Genomic DNA, 19,559 nt, shown 5'->3' with positions numbered 1-19,559 from the left:
TCTTTTTGATTTTTGATTATTTACATATTATTACTTATTAGGTATATTGTTACATACGAAATTAAAAACTAAAAGTTATGATATTTACATAGGCATACTATGGTTGTTAATGTTTCGTAGGTCCCTTTTCGCTTTCCTTTTAATCCTTTGCCGGTGAGCATACAATTTCTTTTTCCGAGCTGTGTTACTCATTTGTTTCACCTGTTGCGCCGCTTTGACTTCTTCAATTTCTCTTGACCATGATGTTGGTTTTTCTTCTTTTTCTGCACTGACTTCCGTCGATGTTTCTGCTTCGAGCGACGGCTCTATTTCTCCTTGGCTGATGTCACAATCAGTTGTGTTAATATCGTCCATTTGTTCGTTCAATGATTTAATCTCGGATGCTTTATTAGCAAATGACGTGGTGTGTAATACCCGATTTATTTCCCATTTAATAGTTTGGTCACCAAAGTTTATTTGCGCATTATATTGTTTTAGTATATTTACTCCGATAATGCCTTTTCCGTTTAAATCTGGGACTTCTAAAAAATTTCCAAATATCATTGTTTTTCCTATTTCGCATGCACAATAGATCTGCCTCGTGGTTTTGCAAATTTCCTTTCCAACCGCATTGGAGATCGTGACTCCATTAACCAGTAATATCGGAATTCTGCTGTTCCTTTCTACAATGACGTCCACAACTTCTTTAGACAGCACACTAGTTGTGGCACCAGTATCTACTAACAGCAGCACTGATTCTCCTTCAATTTCACATTGTAGATATGGACTAAGTGAGCTATTATTCGTTGGTAAAGTATTGACGAAATGTGAGATAATATAATCACTGTTGTTTTTTTCAATCGGCTCCTTTCGTTCGATATTTTCAATCTTTTCTGCATTGACTTGGTTTATCTATTGTCTTCCTCTCCAGTCGTTGTTTTTGTAACCTATCATTATAGGTTTGGTTATCTCAGTACCTTTTCTCCGATAAGCTTTTCGTCCTATTTCTGTATCTTCCTAACAATCGGCGAAGTGTTTTACTGTCTCATCCATTGCGTTAATTTCTTTTCTGTGATTTTCTTCAATATAAAGTTGATTATCTTACTATAATTTTCTTTAATAGTTTCTCTCAATATCTCTCTGTCATATAGCTGGTGTTTCCATCAATGTATTCCCGTTGTTTTAAATTATCGGAATATTCGTCTTCGTTGGACGTATAATTTTAAGGTGTAGATTTGGGGGCTACTCAATTGTATTTAAAAGCTCTTTATACAGTATATCTAACAATTAATTGTACACACAATAGACACAGGTCATACTCACAAGTCACAGTAGTTTGGCAACATTGGCCATCTACTTCGCAGCAACCTCCTCGGCGGTATGACTGGATTGTTGAGCACTCACGGCAGGGTTACATGTTCACGTTAGAAATGCCCTCCATCGGCATAACTGGACACGGAACCGGGCTAAAGTTGCAGCACCGTTCGACAGACGAAGGACTTCCGACATGTGTACCCGGACGCAACGTTACAGTCGCCCGGAGGCGATGTGAGACAGTGTCACTTCACAGCCGGCAAAACGGTAACCCTGCGAAAGGGAAACGACCTGTATTTGTGTATGTTCAGGACCTTCGGTCCGGTGTTTTTGTGCGTTTCAGTCCTTTTTCCCTCTTGTCTGCCGATCTTTTTACAGTATAGATTGTATGCAGTTTAAAATGACCGCGACGAGTGATTGATGCATTTTATGCGTTAATTTTAGGATTTGAGTGATTAGTATGCAAGTTGGCGGAGACGACAGTGGTTTTTGATGCACTGGCCGAAGCGAGCGTCATCTATCGTCGAAGCGTGGCGAAGTCGGTCAGAGTTCAAGACGTGCTGGTCTCCGTGGACGCACTTTCGTTAAACGCAATTTACAGACATCGAACATTTCCCGTTACAGTTGCCTATGAATTTCAAAAAAAATTATAAAAAATTGCAGTATTGCCAGTATTAATTAATGTCCTCTATACAGTAAGTATATATTTTGTACGAGTATAAAAAAAGAGGTTTCACACATATTTGTATGCGGTAGTCGTCGTGCGTGTAAGGTGATAATGTCCGCTTGAACTGATTTCATCGACCCGTAAAAATGGACACAGAATCTCCAAATACATAGATATTACTTGGAAGTATGGACCACGCGTATTGTTTGTTTTGCGAATATATAGCATTGAAAAATTTCGATAATACAAACAAATGTCAATATTTGTGTTTACATGTGTATACAAACAACATAATATTCTGGCCAACCGATCTTGCAGACGAGATCTGAAATTAAATACAACAGAAGCAGGGGTGATTATAATCAAGTAACACTTGAACAAAATTATACTATATTAACTTACTGTAAAATAATAACCAAACAAGAAATAATGAGAAAAAAAAGTGGGAAAGTGGGTACCGATCTTCTGTACCTACTGTACCAGGTACCTACCTACAGTAGGAGTGGAGGGGTCAATGTAATGGATGTGTTAAATTTGAATTCAATGATACATTGATTGATGCAGAAAACAATTCTCAGCGAAGATGGACTGTCAGCTTATGTATTAGTATTGCTAAGTCTAAGCGTGTAAGTATAGGTACATGTTATGATATTTTTGATATTAAATCATTTTATTTCAGTAATGGTAATACAATTTACAACATTACATTTGGGAGGGGGGTTGAACACCCACAACCCCCCTAGACATGCCTCTGGTGTGGGTAAAATATAATAACATAAGTTTAAAGTAACCACAAATGATTTTATAATTACCATAAAAAAATCATTATTTTTTGTTAAAATATTTTATGTTGTCCCAATCTGAGCTTAAAATGTCTATTGTCTTTTTTTTAGTTAAAACTTTAACCCCCTTATATTGTATTTTATTTAAAAAGTGCTCAACAGGTGGAGAATTGTGGTTTAATCTTTAATTAATGAACTAAAGATGATAGACCACAATTGTCAACCTGACATTTTATAAAAACTGTTACAGAATGTGAAGTTAACATTCAAAACAGATTTAAGCTCATATTTTTGTACCTACTCAGTATTAATCGGTTAGAAATTCATACCTATGTAATATTGAAAATTGTTATTAATTGGTTGATTTAATATAGGTTTTATAATTGTACACTGTTGGCTTAAAATTTAAATTACAAGATTGACAATTTATACAATATAATGAGATTAAAATACAGGTACATCGTACATATTAGTATATTACATAGGTAGGTATAAAATATGTTATGTGTATAAATTATATAATAACTAACTCTATAAATTATGAATAATTGACATGTGTCTAGACAAAACACAACCAGTTCTTTTAAGGCAGATTGTTCATACAAAATATGTATTTTGTCTGATTGTTCACTTAAGTCAAATACAAGTGATAGATACTCAACACATAATGAAGTTTTAACATTCTCTATTAAAATATTGGCTCCTTATATAATACAGATAATATTTTTGTTGATTTAAACTATTTCATATATTATACAAACAACCAAGTTGTCAACCTTGTAATTTGTACTTAGATTACGCAAAAATTCATAAATCAAATATTTAACTAATTATTTAAATTAAATCTTATGATAAAATCCAATTCATGATTCATTTCGTTGGATTCACTTTAATTTTTTTCAAGCTATTGTAAATAGGTACTCTACACATTATAAAATGCATTATTTAGTTTTATAAAAGATTAGATTTTTAGGTTTTTCAAGATCTGTACTAAATCAAATCTGTTCTAAATCTTAGTTTAATAAAGTACCTATCCCCAAAAGAATCTATTGAGTGAACAATTGCATAAGGAAAAAAAAAGCTAGAATAAAAGAAAAAATTCCAATTATTATTAATTGTACCATAAGTTAAATTATGTCACAGTTGATAATTGTTTTGAAAGCATGTGAAAAACACCTGTCACCAAGTATTTAGGCAATAGTTAAATCCTAAATGGTTGGCAAGAAATAATATTTTACTATTTAGGTCATAGACTCACAGCTATACAATTTTTGTTTTACATAACATATTTTGCAATGTTAAATTAAATGTTACACTCCCTGTCAAGTGTCACTAATAGGCTTCTTACTCCTAAAATGCATTTACATTTCATCCTGGCATCACATATTATACAAGAGCTAAAAAGTATGTATTATGTATGTTTTAATGTAAAATAATAATAATAAAAAAATGTAATGTATTAAAGTAGATGGCTAGATATTTAAAAACAAAAATTTAACTCTTAACATTTTGTAGTAAATACTTTAGAAATAAATGATTAAACAATTTTTATTTTTTTTATAAATGCTATAATCTCATTCTGCATGTACCAACATTATTGATATCTATTACAATCATAATTCCGATATGCATTATTTTCTTTAACATTTTTATTTTTAAATAGAAATTGTATAGGTAGTAGACATTTTATTGTGTATAAATCTAACAAACTTAAAAATAGTCAATTATTTTAAATATTTATAGTTTGACTGAGATGGAAGTAAAAATGATTTTGATGGTCATGTTTCAACATAAAAAAATATGGTGCACATAGCACATTTGCAATAATAAAAATACATCAATATTGAATAGTCGTAAATCATTATGTCATATCATAATACATTTCATCACATAAGTCAATCCATATATGAATGTATTGAATGTACTTGTATCAATATCAATAGGTACATAGTTAAAGAAAAAACAAACAATTATGTGAACCGTGAGAAATGCATATTATCTGTTTAATGTAATTAAACTGCTTAATTAATAAAATTTGTAGTTCAATTATTTTTATTTTTTTTAAATTGTGGTATGATTTTTAACTTAGTTGATACTACCTATTGAGTAACTTTGACATTAAGATATGTAACTTAGTATTTACAAACACTCAATCAATGCACGCACAAGTATAACTTTTATATTATACATTAATTATACTAAAAATGTCAGTGGCAACATAGTATAAAATAAATTATAATGTATGATAAAGTGAATGAAATTAATACTAAAATCAAAACATTTTACAGATCGAAATATATTTTAATTCCACATTTTGTACATTTTACGGATTAAAATGTTGATGTTATTAAAAAATGAATGTAAATCTAAGTAACAATAGAAATTGCATGATAAAAATAAAAAAAATAAAAAATATACTTCAGAAAATTATAATAAATAAAATGTGATAAATAACTTAATAGTAAATACTTTACTTAATCTTAAAAATAAAAAGATTAACATTCCTGCCGAAACACATTATACAGACATAATAAATAATAATAAGTGACTGCTAAATCACATTTTTAATTATTTACTGTTGTTTGTTGTTATGAAACCATTGAATTGTATTATTTTAAAGTATAAACTAACACACTCAATTTTAATATAATGAAGTAACTGATAAGGTGCCTATATCATAATTTTTACTCTGAGAAATAATTAAAGCAAATTTAAATGAGTCACAACAAGTAAACAAATTATGAGTTGAATTAAATATTATATAGATAAAAAATTAATTATTTATTGTAGTACATAGAAAAATAAATTACCTATACATTTTTAGTTTAAACGCAATAAGAAGCAACATAATTACATTTGTATTTCTATATAAAAAGAAACAGTTGATTTACCAGCTATAACATTTGTTGAACAAAATAAATATTAATTATTTAAAATTTAGCTTAACAATAATATTATATTTCCTTAAAAATATAACTTATTCGCCACGGTATGTGAACGCAGCATCGACGACGAACACAATTCCGTTGAGGATGGACAGCCAAGCCTTGGTTAAACCAGTGTTGACATAGGACGATTTCAATGTAAAACCATTGTAATAGTTGTACGACATAACTCCGGATGCAATGAAGAGAGCAGCGCCAATCAACACGAAGAACATGTCCTAAAACATAATCATCATCGTTAATAAACATTATTATTGTATAATATTATAGGTAGTAATAGGTAGTAGCAGCTTTTATCTGACACGGCTTTCTTCGGGATAAAATGTACTTCTAAGTCGTGGTAAAAACAAGTCAGATGGCGACACGGGTCTACTCCTATTCCAACGCTCATTGTTTTACCAAAAATTCGGCCGTACCATTGATTTTATAATAATATAGTACATTATTATAAAATCAATGGTCGTGTACCCACTGTACCCATATTATAGTCTATGTTTTTCTTTGAGAAATTATTTACAACATACCGAAAATGCATGTAAATTGAGTCGGTATTTTCGAAATTTAATATACCAGAGAAACTCGGGCGATTTGTTTTATGTAAAAAGAAATAATATGTATAAATTTGTAGAGCATATAAAACAAACAGATTATGTAATGTACCTACCAAATAATGAAATAACAGATGCCAAAATAATAACAAAACAAAGAATAACGGGTTATATAGATCGAATTAATTATACTTTTTTAGGTAAGTAGGTTTAATTCTGTATGCAACTTTTTAACTATCCTTTTATACTACAACTGGTTATACCTACAAGTAACGACCAATACTGCCACTATAAGTATCTAACCAGTAACCATGGGTTTTTTTCTCGCTAATGTATGAAAAAATTTTAAATTATTTAATTAGACTTACCAGTCGAGAGCTTATTGGTGTTCCCGTAAAAAGTCCAATGAAAATTCCAGCCAGAATAATCACATAACCGACGTAAGTTCCGGTAGTGATCATGATCGATGTGGTATCACCACCTGGGAAACTGTTGTAATGCAAGACGAAAATGATAATGGTTAGAGCCTGTAAAAATACGATACGATTATTATTATTTGTCATGCAATGTTTGCAATTATTCTTCTAAATCTAAATTATAAGCTAAAAATTATAAATTAAAAGGCCATGATGGGCATAAAATAATTAATTTTTAAAGCGCCGGTCATGTCCAAAAACACTGAAAATTTGATTAATATTAGTTTATTCAGCGGATGATTCTAACACTTTAACAGCAATCTTGAAACGAATTAACATGAGCGGAGTGATGAAGGAATTCTATATAAAGTATACAATTTGTATATCATAGCCTTTCGAAACAGTAAAAATGCTTTGATTTTTAACTTTAATAATTCAATAATTATTTTTATCTTTTTTTTGTAGGAAAGTGAATCTATAGTTGGTTCTTTGGGGAGTCAAAAGTAAATAATTTCAAGGAAGAATTGGGAGAAACCTAACCATGTGTTTATAATTTATATTAGAAATGTATAAATGATATAATTTTCAAAATATTATGAAACTTTTTGAGCTATTTATAGACATGTAAAATGTTCGATTTTTTTTAGTTTTTTTTTCAGTTACTATGGATTAATTTTACGATTTTCACTTTTTAATTTTGAATATAGTATTATGTAAACATAAAAAACTAATTCAATTAATGATTGAAATTCAATATCTGTAAGATTGATATTCATCCAAATTAATTGTATTAATTTTTACTTCAAAACTATGTCCAGAATTAAGAAAACGAACCAAAAGTGTGATCGTATCTTTGTGATTGTATTCATAAATATTAAAATATTTGATTTTAAGATAATATTTTTTTTTTTAAATATCATTGCTTTTATGCCATATTTCTACTATAATAGTTATAATACAAATATAATCTGTAAGACTGTAACCAATGGCAATCATTAAATAAACAAAAAAATTCACCCTGTAGGTAACAAACGAGACATGAGTCCATAAATCTATATAGATTTATGCATTTACAATATACAAACACATTTTCATAGTCTATGTCAGATAAATTATTATGTTGCAAATACCTCGAAAAAATAATGCAACTACAAAACCTGATGAACAATATACCTATATATTATGCAGTCACCTATTATATACGAAAACATTAAATATGTAGGTATATATAATATGATATATTATGATAGGTATACCTACAAGTTATTGTTTAAATTGAACACACATTTTTTTTATTTGAACACATTTAAAAAAATAGTTATAACAAAACATAAAGGGAAAACGATTTATTTCTAACATTCATTTATCCGTAATATGACTTATAAATATGATTTAAAACACTGCTGCAGTGAGGAAGAATGGGTGTTAAAATTTTTATATTGGTATCCATAAATAATACTTAACGTATTAAATTTATTTTTATGTATATTATAAAAAAATGCAAATTTATTATAATGGTTTGAAATTGTTTTGAAAACACAAAGATGTTGAACAAAAAAATTTAAATTGTTATTGTTTATTTTTTGTATTACTGCACAAGAGTATGGAGATGACGGTTTGTAAAATATAAAATGTATTAATGATAATTGATAATAATTGATCTAAGTGTCCCCCTGATACGCTCCATACTAAAGTGGAAATGTGTAGAGAAATTATTTTCATTGGGAAACGATTCCAAAATAGTCGTCGAAAGTACACTATAATATAATAATTCAGTGCATTAACTGAAGCAATGGCGATGTCTTTCTATTCCCATACATAGGCTTTTCGATAGTGATCCGGTGCAGGCACGACAAAATAAGTATTCGTGTTAACGACAAAATGTCTTAAATGCGAGTAGAATAAACCGAGAAAATAAATAGAATAGTGTCAAGGATCCATCCGCAATTCAATTTATACCACGCAGCTTTCACAAAAAAAAAAAAAATAAATATACACGTACAATATTGTGTCGGCAGCGGCAGCGGCGACGGCGATAATAATAATAATTATCATACTTCCAGCGGTACATAAGTACATAACATATTTAAAAAAACAATGTTCCGAAACGATTCAGGGTCATTGCTGCTATGTGTGTTTGAAAATTGATTCATGTAAACCTATTTTGCATTTAATTTACGAGTGTCGTAATCGAAACGATTATTATTATTACACTGGTTCACATAAACACAATATCATATCAGACAGGGCACAGTCCGGCACACGATAATTTACAAGCATTAGTCATTATTATTTACTAATATATGTATTAGGCATTACTGTATTAGGTAGGTAATCTCATATTTACATTCTTAGGATGAATCATTGCAAAGTGCCCTTGAATATAATGAAACGATTCCTCGGAGAAAATATACACATACATATTACAAATAATATTATAGTGCATTTACCCACGTTTTTTAAGTCTTTAGGCGTAATAATAGCCTATGTAAGACGTGGTCCGAATTTCAATTGTATTTATACCCTGCAATTCAACACACGGAATTCTTTCGACAGTTTATTTTTTTGAAATTTTTATTATCATTGAGGCTATCATTGGTCAGCAAGGACTTTCCGTAGGCGTTTTTCGACTAATTTGGAATACATTAAAATGTCAAAAAAAACCACCCACAGTCTATACTGTAATGTGGGGGGTCTAATTACATGAATATTGCTGGGTCGCACCATAAAGCTATTTATGTACAAAGACAATTAGTTAAATTTGTTAATAAAATACATACAATTGTAGACTAAACTACTATAAGTCCATTTTAGAATATTGTAAGCTACTGAATTAATGTAATAAATACCTACAAAAATTCCTATAAGGACCAATAAATAGAATAAAAAAACTAATTATTCAGGATTGAGAATAACCGTTAGTAGATTAAGTTTAAACTCCGGAAAACAGCTACTCGTCCCTAATTTAAATTTATATTTGCCAACGTTCTCAAAGAAAAATCTCCTGCTTAACATTTTAAGGTAAAATAAGGTGGTTCTCATTTAAAAAAAGAGTTTGCATCGACTCGGGAAATTCTTTAAATTGCAAAAAAAATCATAATTAAAGGATAAAGTTGGGCCTTAGGTATGAGCATTCTTGATGAATCACTCCGTATATTTGAGTTGTGCGTCGAGAACGCGTATCATAAATTCATAACAACATATTTTGTTGCTACATACAAATGAAAAATAGTTTTGCAAATATTTAAATAACCGGTATATTATTTCAAAACACCATATTATAATACTAAATTACTAACATTATATTATATGGTTCAACTATTATTGACTCTCAGGCAATTCCAAGTGTACGTAAATTATTCACACACTGAATTCGAAATTTGGATCAATATGTATTACAGGCTAACGACTGAATAATAATATTATAGTGATAACGTTCTCCAAATTAATGCCGATCTAAAGCCAAAAACATGGGTCACAAATGTGTGACCACTATAGTTACATTTATCTATTACTAAAACATTCATACACGTGGGTGTAGCTTCACATTTATTAAAAACATTAGTCACGAGATAATATCATCATATTTAAAATCTCAATTTCGACATTAGAAACTTTTATTGAAAATAATAATTATTAATTTAGTTATTATAATAATTATGCATAATGGCTAAACACAAAGCTATAAATTATATAGGTACCTATATAATATTGTATATTAAGTATTAATCTTTAGCAATTTTACGTTTTCACCGTTTAATGCTAATTTATACTAATAATTACAATATAATACGAATAAATAAAACGAACATTCAAGTTTAAGCAATATTTTTCTAACAAAAGTTGTCACTCTATAGTATGATAACGGACTGACCGGATAGGGCTGAACAAAACACGTAGCATTCCAGTAGGCAACTACCAAACTGCTTGATAATTTCTTTAATAACTGGTGTTAAATAAATATTTTGTATACTCGTCGATTCGACTTCCTATATAAGACCCACCAATCAATAATAATAAAGTAAATAATTAAGTCTAACCCCAACCCCGTTCAATCGCACGCCTCCTGTGAGAAGCTCCTCTAACGAATGATCATTTTTTGTGAGAGGTCATTCCCATATTCGAAACTGCAGCTCCATATTTTGCGGACTGCTGATATATAAAAAGGAACCTCCTTCATTAACCATGTTCTCCAATTTCAATCAAAATGTTCAGTTCATCAGATTTTGAAGACCAGACCCCTTTCCAAACTAAGTAAAATAGGTACACTGGAGCAGATCTTGCAGAGACGCAGCTGCTTAAAGGGACGCACATACTTTGATATGTCAGCGTTTTACTCGTAAACTGGCTAACCATTCACTATAGTTACTATATAGCAAGCTGTAGCTATATCACTGACACTAACATGGTAATTGTTACTTCATTATTATTATGGCTACTTGGTCCAGAATGAACATAATATACATTTTTCCCAATCCTGTAAACCCACCCAACGTCCTAACCGTATAAATATTTTTTCAACTTTCCTTGTATTATTATCAATATGATTATTATTGTTACTATAGAGTATAGTTGTGTCGGTATATTATAATATGTTATATTTAAATGTGTTATGTAACGTCGGCGTGTATAAGCCAAATGCGAGATTTTTCTGACTATTAGGTAAAATATTATAGTCATATCGCTCATATATTAATTTCCTTTTTGTTATGCTTCGATGCGTTCGTGCTTTCCTCCACCACCGTCCACCACAACAAAGTCCATGTACGTTAAGTCTGTTTTTTATTTTTTTATTCACATTCGACATTACCACCTCTCCGTTTCAAAACAAAAATATAAAAACCGCATAATAATATTCTGTTCCAAATGGGTCTCGGAATGTGGCGGGAGAATGCTATAATATTGTATTAAATATAACGGCTGGCTTGGACCAGCGTCAACACTGTGACGTTAAAAACTCTTTGTCCTAAGATATATTGATAAGTAAATCATACAGTTAATTTTGCAAAAATTAATAGTCATAAATTCCACGTTTAAACACAACATATTGTTCGACTATTCATAATATTTGTTCAAAATTAAAAAATATAACAAGATATAAATAAATCGAAATCGACAAATTTAAAAAATGCAATTTTTAAAAAGTGGCAGTGAACAAACTTGAGTTTGTATAATAATATTCTGCAGTAATATCGTTTAAACGAGGACACTAAACTGGCACAGAATGCTAGGAGAAATTAAACAGCATAAAAAAAATATGAACTACACCAGCTAAGAATATCAGACAATTATGGGGTCAATTCGTCAACATAATATATTATGTTATATGTGTACTGCAAAATCGTATAAAAATGAACCTCAATTCTCTGTGTAAAAGGTAATAATATATATATATATATATACATATATATTATGATGTACTTATAATAGGGTTATAACAAATGTGATGATTTGTGATAAAATATTTTAGAAAAATTTGAGAAATATTTCCAATGAATCAGGAAAGTTACTCATCCAAGTGGTAAGTAAAAGTAGGTATACGTACATAACAATAAAATGCTAATGAAACATCGTGTAAGGGTAAGTATTATTTCGAGGGCCATGATAACAGGACTTATAATCTCGTTCGCCTAGTAGGTACCTAACCTATTTAGGCCCCTCCAGTTTTAAAAATCTCAAAAATATTTAATTTGTAAGATACCTAAGCGTAGTATTCATTGTGTTGACATTTTAAATACTTGGCTTTAGACTTTTTAAAAATGAAAAAGTTTTACGTTTGATAGTAATTTATTATGTGAAAAGTCAGTTAAGATGAATTATTTAGTCATGATTGGACAGTCATTATGGACATTTAGTGCAGACTTGAATGCCTTGGGACTCTACGAAATAATATTGCTTTAATACTAATATTTTGGTATACTATCAGTCAATTGGCTTAACTTTTTATGTAACAGTCTGTGTGACACATTTTATACACGTATCACACCTTCGAAGTACAATAATTCACAATACATTTCAATATTAGTCATATGATGCTGCGTATATAAAAACTAGGCTTATTGTGGCGACAAGATAATAATAATAATATGTACCTAAGTATAAAATAAGTAATTGAAAGATTATATGCACGTTTCAGAGCATAATATATAGGTATATGTAATGTATTATTCATATCTACATAGAATAATTAAATACTAACACTCTATAATATACATAAGTCTAAAAATGTACAATAAAATCATAATTATAGCATACCACGCAATTTCCATTAAGCTACCTACTATTACAACACGCATGTCTTCTACAAGCAGCGGTGTAATTTCAATAATACATAATATCTACCAATTAACGTCACTTATATCATGCATAGTTATTACTTAATACAATACCTACTATTTTATACTGGCTACGATTGGCTGAACAAAATAGTTTTTACTCTCTTGTTCATTTCGTGTTAATACAATGTTTATAAGAACACAATATTCGTAGGTGACGGTTTATGATATCTCTAAAAGGACTCTAGAAGGACGACTCGCTATTTAGAACTTAGAATTTAGAAAGTACCAACGCGGGGTCGACGGATTTGAACAGGTTAAAACGTTTCCGAATAGGTATATTATACTAGGTATCGTAGCTACGTGTTTACAAAACATTATAAAAGAAACCATAATTTCGCTATAAAAAAATTACCATCGACCCAAACGCGTTTCAGTTATATTCAATATTATAATCATATATAGGTATACAATATATATAGATACTTGCAAGTTGACAGGTTTAAAAAGTACCTACTTTCTTCGAACAAATAATACAATTTTCGACCATTGATCACACTTACTAGTGCAGTCAGTATACATTATATATCATCACCGTGCCACCGGCACTAAATAATACCTTTGTGGCCATAAAAAAAATGTAATAACAGCACCTAATAGACAATATTAATGGAACGCGTGCATGCTATTCACACGGTGTTAAAAACGCAGCGGGCATATAATAAAAATCAATTATTTAACAAAAAATAATACTAAATCATATTTACGATATATATATGTTTAAAAAGCTGCTGCTTATTATATTACAACCTATATAAGTAGTAGGTATACAGTGAAATTCGTCAAAATATAATTTATGAACATGTGCATGTTTTATACTCACGAGCTCCAAAAATTTAATCATAGTAATTTTCGTGATTGCCATTTTGATGATTTGGAGTCTTGGTTTTTATTTTATTTTTATTCTAGGCAACTGCAAACAAAACAAAGGTTGACAAAATAATTAATATGTATATTAGATAATTAAATTAAAAATATAATAACATATTTTGGTAGATTTCAAAGTAATAAGGCCACTCAGTGTAGGCGCTTTGGCAGTGATGTGCTCAAATATGGGAGTGGTAGCCGTGACCTTCGTGCAGCACAGATTAGATCATTGTTGATAAAATTAATATTATTAATAATAATGATGAAGAAAATCGTAAATTAATTTTTGAAATGCCTAGAGCCCCAAGTATTATATTTTGTTCAATCGGAGGAGGACATTTTTGTTTTGATGATTCGAAATTACGATTAATATCTCATGAACTTGCTATTGGCATCAAAGAAAGGAAATGGATAATTATACTTTGGTTCGGCATTTGGGTCATCCTGTGTGAAGGACAACCAGGTGCGGTTGCTTCCATCCTGAGGCTATACGCCTATATACTGTGATAGATCATATTTACCATGTAGGTACCCACCGATTTGTTATTATTTTTACAACCCAACGACTGTTTTTCACGGGCATTATGTCATCGTTTTAGAGGTTATATTAAATAGTCAACTACGAGAAAAATTGCATATATAACTGGTAAGTAGGTACATAATAGGAAAAAAGACATGAATATTATTATTAAACAATTTTGTCGATAATATTAAAAAATACGTTAGTCTGAGAAAACGCTATTTGTTTTATGTACCTAATTTCCTGAACGATGTTAGATAAAACAATATAACAATGTATATCCACGTTAAATTATTCTTCGTATTTACATAATAATAGTATAATGATAAAAACCTTTAACGATCAGTTTATTTTTAAAATTTAAACTAAGAAGTATATAATTAGTCTATTAAGTACGTATTTAATTATAGCATGGAAATCATTAAATAAAAAACTGTGTAATATATTTATTTATATGTAGCAAAATTTAGGAATTTAGTTAGTATTATAGTATAATTATATTATATTATATTATAGAATAATATGTAGGTCAACTGAAATGCAGCATCTTAGCTCGGACGCATTTTTGTGTAGGCATGAAATCTTCTATAATTATTGCACAACATCCTTTTTTAGTATGTAATAAAAAATAATACCTTTAGTGTAACATTTTATTTTGAAACGAAAATAAAAATAATATAATATAATATAATATAACCTACTAAAGATTTAAGTTATTACTAAGTACAAAATAGATTTTATAATAAAAAGACATAAGAGAAAATTATAGAATTAATAGTCATTGTTTAAAAAGTGCATATATAATTCAGAATGTTTTATTACTCATTCATATCCCAATTCTAAATTTCAGCCCAATAAATGTTAATATTAATAATGGTTTTAAGAACGAATTTAGATATCCATTAAAATAATATTTTTAAAAACACTTCAACATTTAAGATGATAGAAAAAAATATTTGGTGTTCAAGTTATTTTTGTACGTGGATTGGATTTTAATTTTGAAAGTTGAAGTGAACTATAAACGTTAGAAATGAATGATGATTAATGTTTTGAGAAATGCGGAGCTTTATAAGTATTTTAAATTTAACTTTGCACTTGTAAATGTATAGTACTTGTTTATGAACCTACATTAACGCTTATGATGTGTATGTTTATTATTAGACTGATAAAATACAAACCATATTATAAATAAAGAATGTATAAGAAGAGTTACAATTAAAATTCATTTGAGTTGAAATAAAAAATATATGAGATGGAAAATCAATAAATAAATTTTTTCACATAGGTACCTGTGGATAAATATTATTTTATTATTATTATAAAATATCCCTTAGCCTGTCGCAATAACCATGAAAAAAATTATTGAAGTCGTTAATTAATATCTGATATCGATAAACATATTTTTTATTTTGTAAACAAATAAACCGGTTTCTAAAGGGTCATGGGTTCGCATAGTTTAAATCACAAAAATCCTATTGCCGCAGTAGGTTTGGATTCGTTTGACAATATCATTTACTTCGCCATACTTAATTTTATTTTGATGTATGCAAACTTTATAAAGTTATCTATACACAATCTATACATTTCTTAAAACAGCCTTCGGCGAAATGATAGTCGTATACTCGTATATGTAATAACATAATTTCAAAACGGCAGTAAAAATATTTTTTATTTAAAGTAAATATTAAATTCATTCCTACATATTTGTATACATTTTAATTTTAATGGATTAATGGCATAATTAATATACCAATTTTATTTTCAACGAAATATTGTTTAATATTAAATAACTAATAAAAAAAAGGCACGGTTTAAAAACGACTTTGGTATTATAGAGTAAAATAATATTCGGAAATTACAAAATACAAAGGTGCAGTATATAAGGCAAGAGTACATCGTACAATTCGTACATGTGTGTAAAATAGACGTATATATAGATTATAGGTACAGGTACACATGTATAAATAAGCAAACACAATAATATTATAGTCCTGGTTGCAAATTGCAATCAACGTTCCAAGTGAAACAATGTGAAGCTTATTAACTTCTGCATTGAATATAAATAGTATAAGAATACAAAAAACTAAATGAATTACTACAATTATTTAGTGCCTATTTTATCCCATCCGAAATCAGTAATCACATTATTTTATTCTATAACAGTTTAATATTCAATAATAGGGTATACTAGATAAGAAGGTACGTTTAATTAATTTTGCTTACCTACAACTTACATGATATACTATATTGATGGGAATTACTTAGTAACTAATAACATAACTAGATTACGTTAACCTATTCGAAGCTCGTACTACATTTTAATGATCGTAATACTGAAATGATTATCAGTATTTAGTACCTACATGATAAATCATCTAATTTAGTGAGGTTTTACACAGGCTCTCCAAAATATTAATACAATTTATTAATACCACAAAAGTCGAGTTACATGTTGAAATATATGTATATAATAATATATCATGAGAATATTAAAAGCTGGTTACTTTTCTAAATAATTCCACGAACATAATAAAAAAATAGATATTAATATATTAGTCATTAGAGGTAGCGGGAATAATGAAATGTATATTTTTACTATGTCTATAATTTATTTTATTTGTATCACTCAAGTTTTTTTAAAAAAAAAGCTCTGGCACACTATTTAAAATGGAGTTTATAGGTTTATATAGTAAAAATAAAAATAAATAATACGACTTAAAATGTGACCAGCTAATAACCAGCGTGTAGTTCTAAAAATACAACCAAATACTCACTATGGGCACCTATATAATATTATGATGGTGTACCGTGTTACAAATACAAGTGAAAAATTTAATTTATACCCCCAAGGGCCAAGACCCACAAGGCCACACGGCTAACCCGAAGGACTATACAATTTTTAGCACATTATAGTGTTATCCCACAATATGTGACTATCTAAATGCACACGATGACATGTTATTATATTCCGAACAGTAGCACTAACGGTGGGACATAATATAATATACAGTCGGTTTTCAATAATTATTATTTTCACGTTTACAACAACCCAAACAATGTATTTTCAAACCGAAATTCGGCAGATAAAACATGGCGAATTGGAGCGATCTTGTGCGATTTAATTCTCGAAGACGAACGCTAAACGAATTTTACCCAACCCGACCTGACGTGATGTTGTAACGATTACCAAAATAATATGTTAATATCGTATTTCGTGGGAAAAAAACAAATCGACTTACCGAAACGGCGTTGACGGCGAGAAGGTCTGCGGCAAAGTGTCGAAGCGGCGACGGTCGTCGGAGCTTATATTATGTTACTATGGTATAGTGTGGTTGCGTTATTGTTGACTGTTTTTGTTGTTGTTGTCGATGAGTGTGCGTGCGCGGCGCGTTGCCGTTTGTACGGACGACCACGTTTGAAGACGGCGTCCTTGGTGGGAGTAATGAAAAGCCGCGAGCGCCGTAGGTATTTTAAAGTCCACCGTAAAACACGACCGAAATGACCAAAACTGATTTATGTTCAAATATAATTCACGATAATCGGGCACTCCATTAGGTGACCCATGTGTATACCTGCAGTTTTTACAAGGTTATTGTCATTGGCATGCGGTTACGTGAATATTGCCGGGACACAGAGCATCGTAACTCGGGTCCCTGACCCCTGAGTCCCGAAGGGAGTGCTCGGGGCGCTTGAATGCCCAGGGCTGAAATGTAATATTGTTGGAATGGTACCGTTAAAAAATGCCATAAAAAATGTATCGATTCAAAAATACTTAAATATATACTGATTATAATTATACGAACCTATTTACTCGACGAAGCCGGGTTTACACTAACCTCCTGTCGCGTCGTTTGGCTTTTAGCGCATATTCTGATTGACCGTGGTTATCATGGTATCGTTCACTTTAAAGGAGGGTTTCCACAATACACTTTCGCTCAAGTCCTTTGCTGTGATTGGTTGGTTAGATCAGGTTACCACTCGATTAACCACGTTACCTAATTGTTGGACATAGCTGAACATCCGTCGTGTACACGGCACACGCCGATAGTGGACGCCTGCCTTTACAATGATTTACCGTGACACTTTCAGAGTTGGATCGTGCTCAACTTTTGGCTGCGATCAACGACAGACGTCATAGCCGAGAACCTGACTTATGTGTGACATTCGTAAGTTCGAATACTACTAGACAGACTATAGGGAATAATCGTCAATCGGTATAATATACAATATAATCGTACAGGAACCCCATAGACATAATGAATTATACTAGTATGCTAGAATGTAGACAGTGGCTCAGTAGTTGCGCGAAATGTTTGAGGCTTTGAAACGAAATGTATATTTGTACCACCGCCCCCTTCATTACACCAAAGTGAGTAGCAGAGGGCTAACTCTAAACTCCGCAACAACTATTAATTATAATATTTGTCTTGAAGACGTCTTGATGTCCGTAGTTCAGAATATCAGTTTTGTTATAATAATACGAATAATACGCTCTGGAGCTCTGCTAACATTCAACAAAATTGTTAAATTAGTTATTTTTTATTTTATTAACAACTATTTACTAATTTACTCATACAAAAATGTTTTGATCCTGCGTGAATCGATTGACTTACTATGTGTTGCCTAAAAAAATATCACAGTGTATATAATTCTCATTATTGAAGGTAAAATGGTGTATATTGTGCATAATATGTGTAGGTAATAAATAATAATACATAATATACCTATAGTAACCCAGATAAAGTCAAATATTCTGATAGGTTAAACTATAGAGAGTCTATATAATATATTATTATTGTATTTATTGTAATTATAATTTAAACCATTACAATTACAATAATACGAATACATCTACATCGTATATAATATAATGTTATATATTTATATATATTATACATTTCATACTAAGTATGGATATTTTTAATCTTAAAATCTAATTCAATGTTATGTACTTACAACCTACTCATATTATGTGTCGTGCTTGGTCGTTACATCTTGACGCCGAACATACGAGAACGTTCTCACTCATCGGATGTGATCAACAGTTTTTCGCTATTATTAGTTGTCGAAAACAACAGCCAATTAAGCACCTTTTATTTTATTATATGTATCTTGTATTATTAACATTTTCTTTTTAGTGTCAAAACATTAGTTACCTTGGTGGGCCGATTCGAAAAGCTTTAGGC

At 30.0% G+C, this 19,559-nt stretch overlaps 1 protein-coding gene across 1 annotated transcript; it reads right to left on the bottom strand.

Moving 5' to 3' along the window:
• Positions 1–5,197: 5,197 nt before the first annotated feature.
• LOC111028862 lies at positions 5,198–17,745 on the bottom strand. Its single transcript, XM_022307633.1, has 4 exons — positions 17,613–17,745; positions 13,810–13,899; positions 6,604–6,762; positions 5,198–5,905 (listed from the first exon to the last, which is right to left on the bottom strand). The coding sequence occupies exons 2-4, from the start codon at positions 13,849–13,851 to the stop codon at positions 5,720–5,722; spliced, it is 387 nt and encodes a 128-aa protein (XP_022163325.1). The 5' UTR covers positions 13,852–13,899; positions 17,613–17,745; the 3' UTR covers positions 5,198–5,719.
• Between the last annotated feature and the right edge of the window lie 1,814 nt (positions 17,746–19,559).

Source organism: Myzus persicae, unplaced genomic scaffold, assembly GCF_001856785.1.
Source record: "Myzus persicae strain clone G006 unplaced genomic scaffold, MPER_G0061.0, whole genome shotgun sequence".
Lineage (NCBI taxonomy): Eukaryota > Metazoa > Arthropoda > Insecta > Hemiptera > Aphididae > Myzus > Myzus persicae.
The sequence above is the reverse complement of the archived record's forward strand: the minus strand, read 5'-3'. Positions and strand labels throughout refer to the sequence as shown.

Bases quoted from the DNA above. Each gene is read 5' to 3' on its own strand.
- LOC111028862 (XM_022307633.1), bottom strand. From the start codon at position 13,851: ATGGCAATCACGAAAATTACTATGATTAAATTTTTGGAGCTC. The intron at 6,763-13,809 runs GTGAGTATAAAA...GTATTTTTACAG, and splicing joins TGATTAAATTTTTGGAGCTC to GCTCTAACCATTATCATTTT. The intron at 5,906-6,603 runs GTAAGTCTAATT...ATTATGTTTTAG, and splicing joins CACCAATAAGCTCTCGACTG to GACATGTTCTTCGTGTTGAT.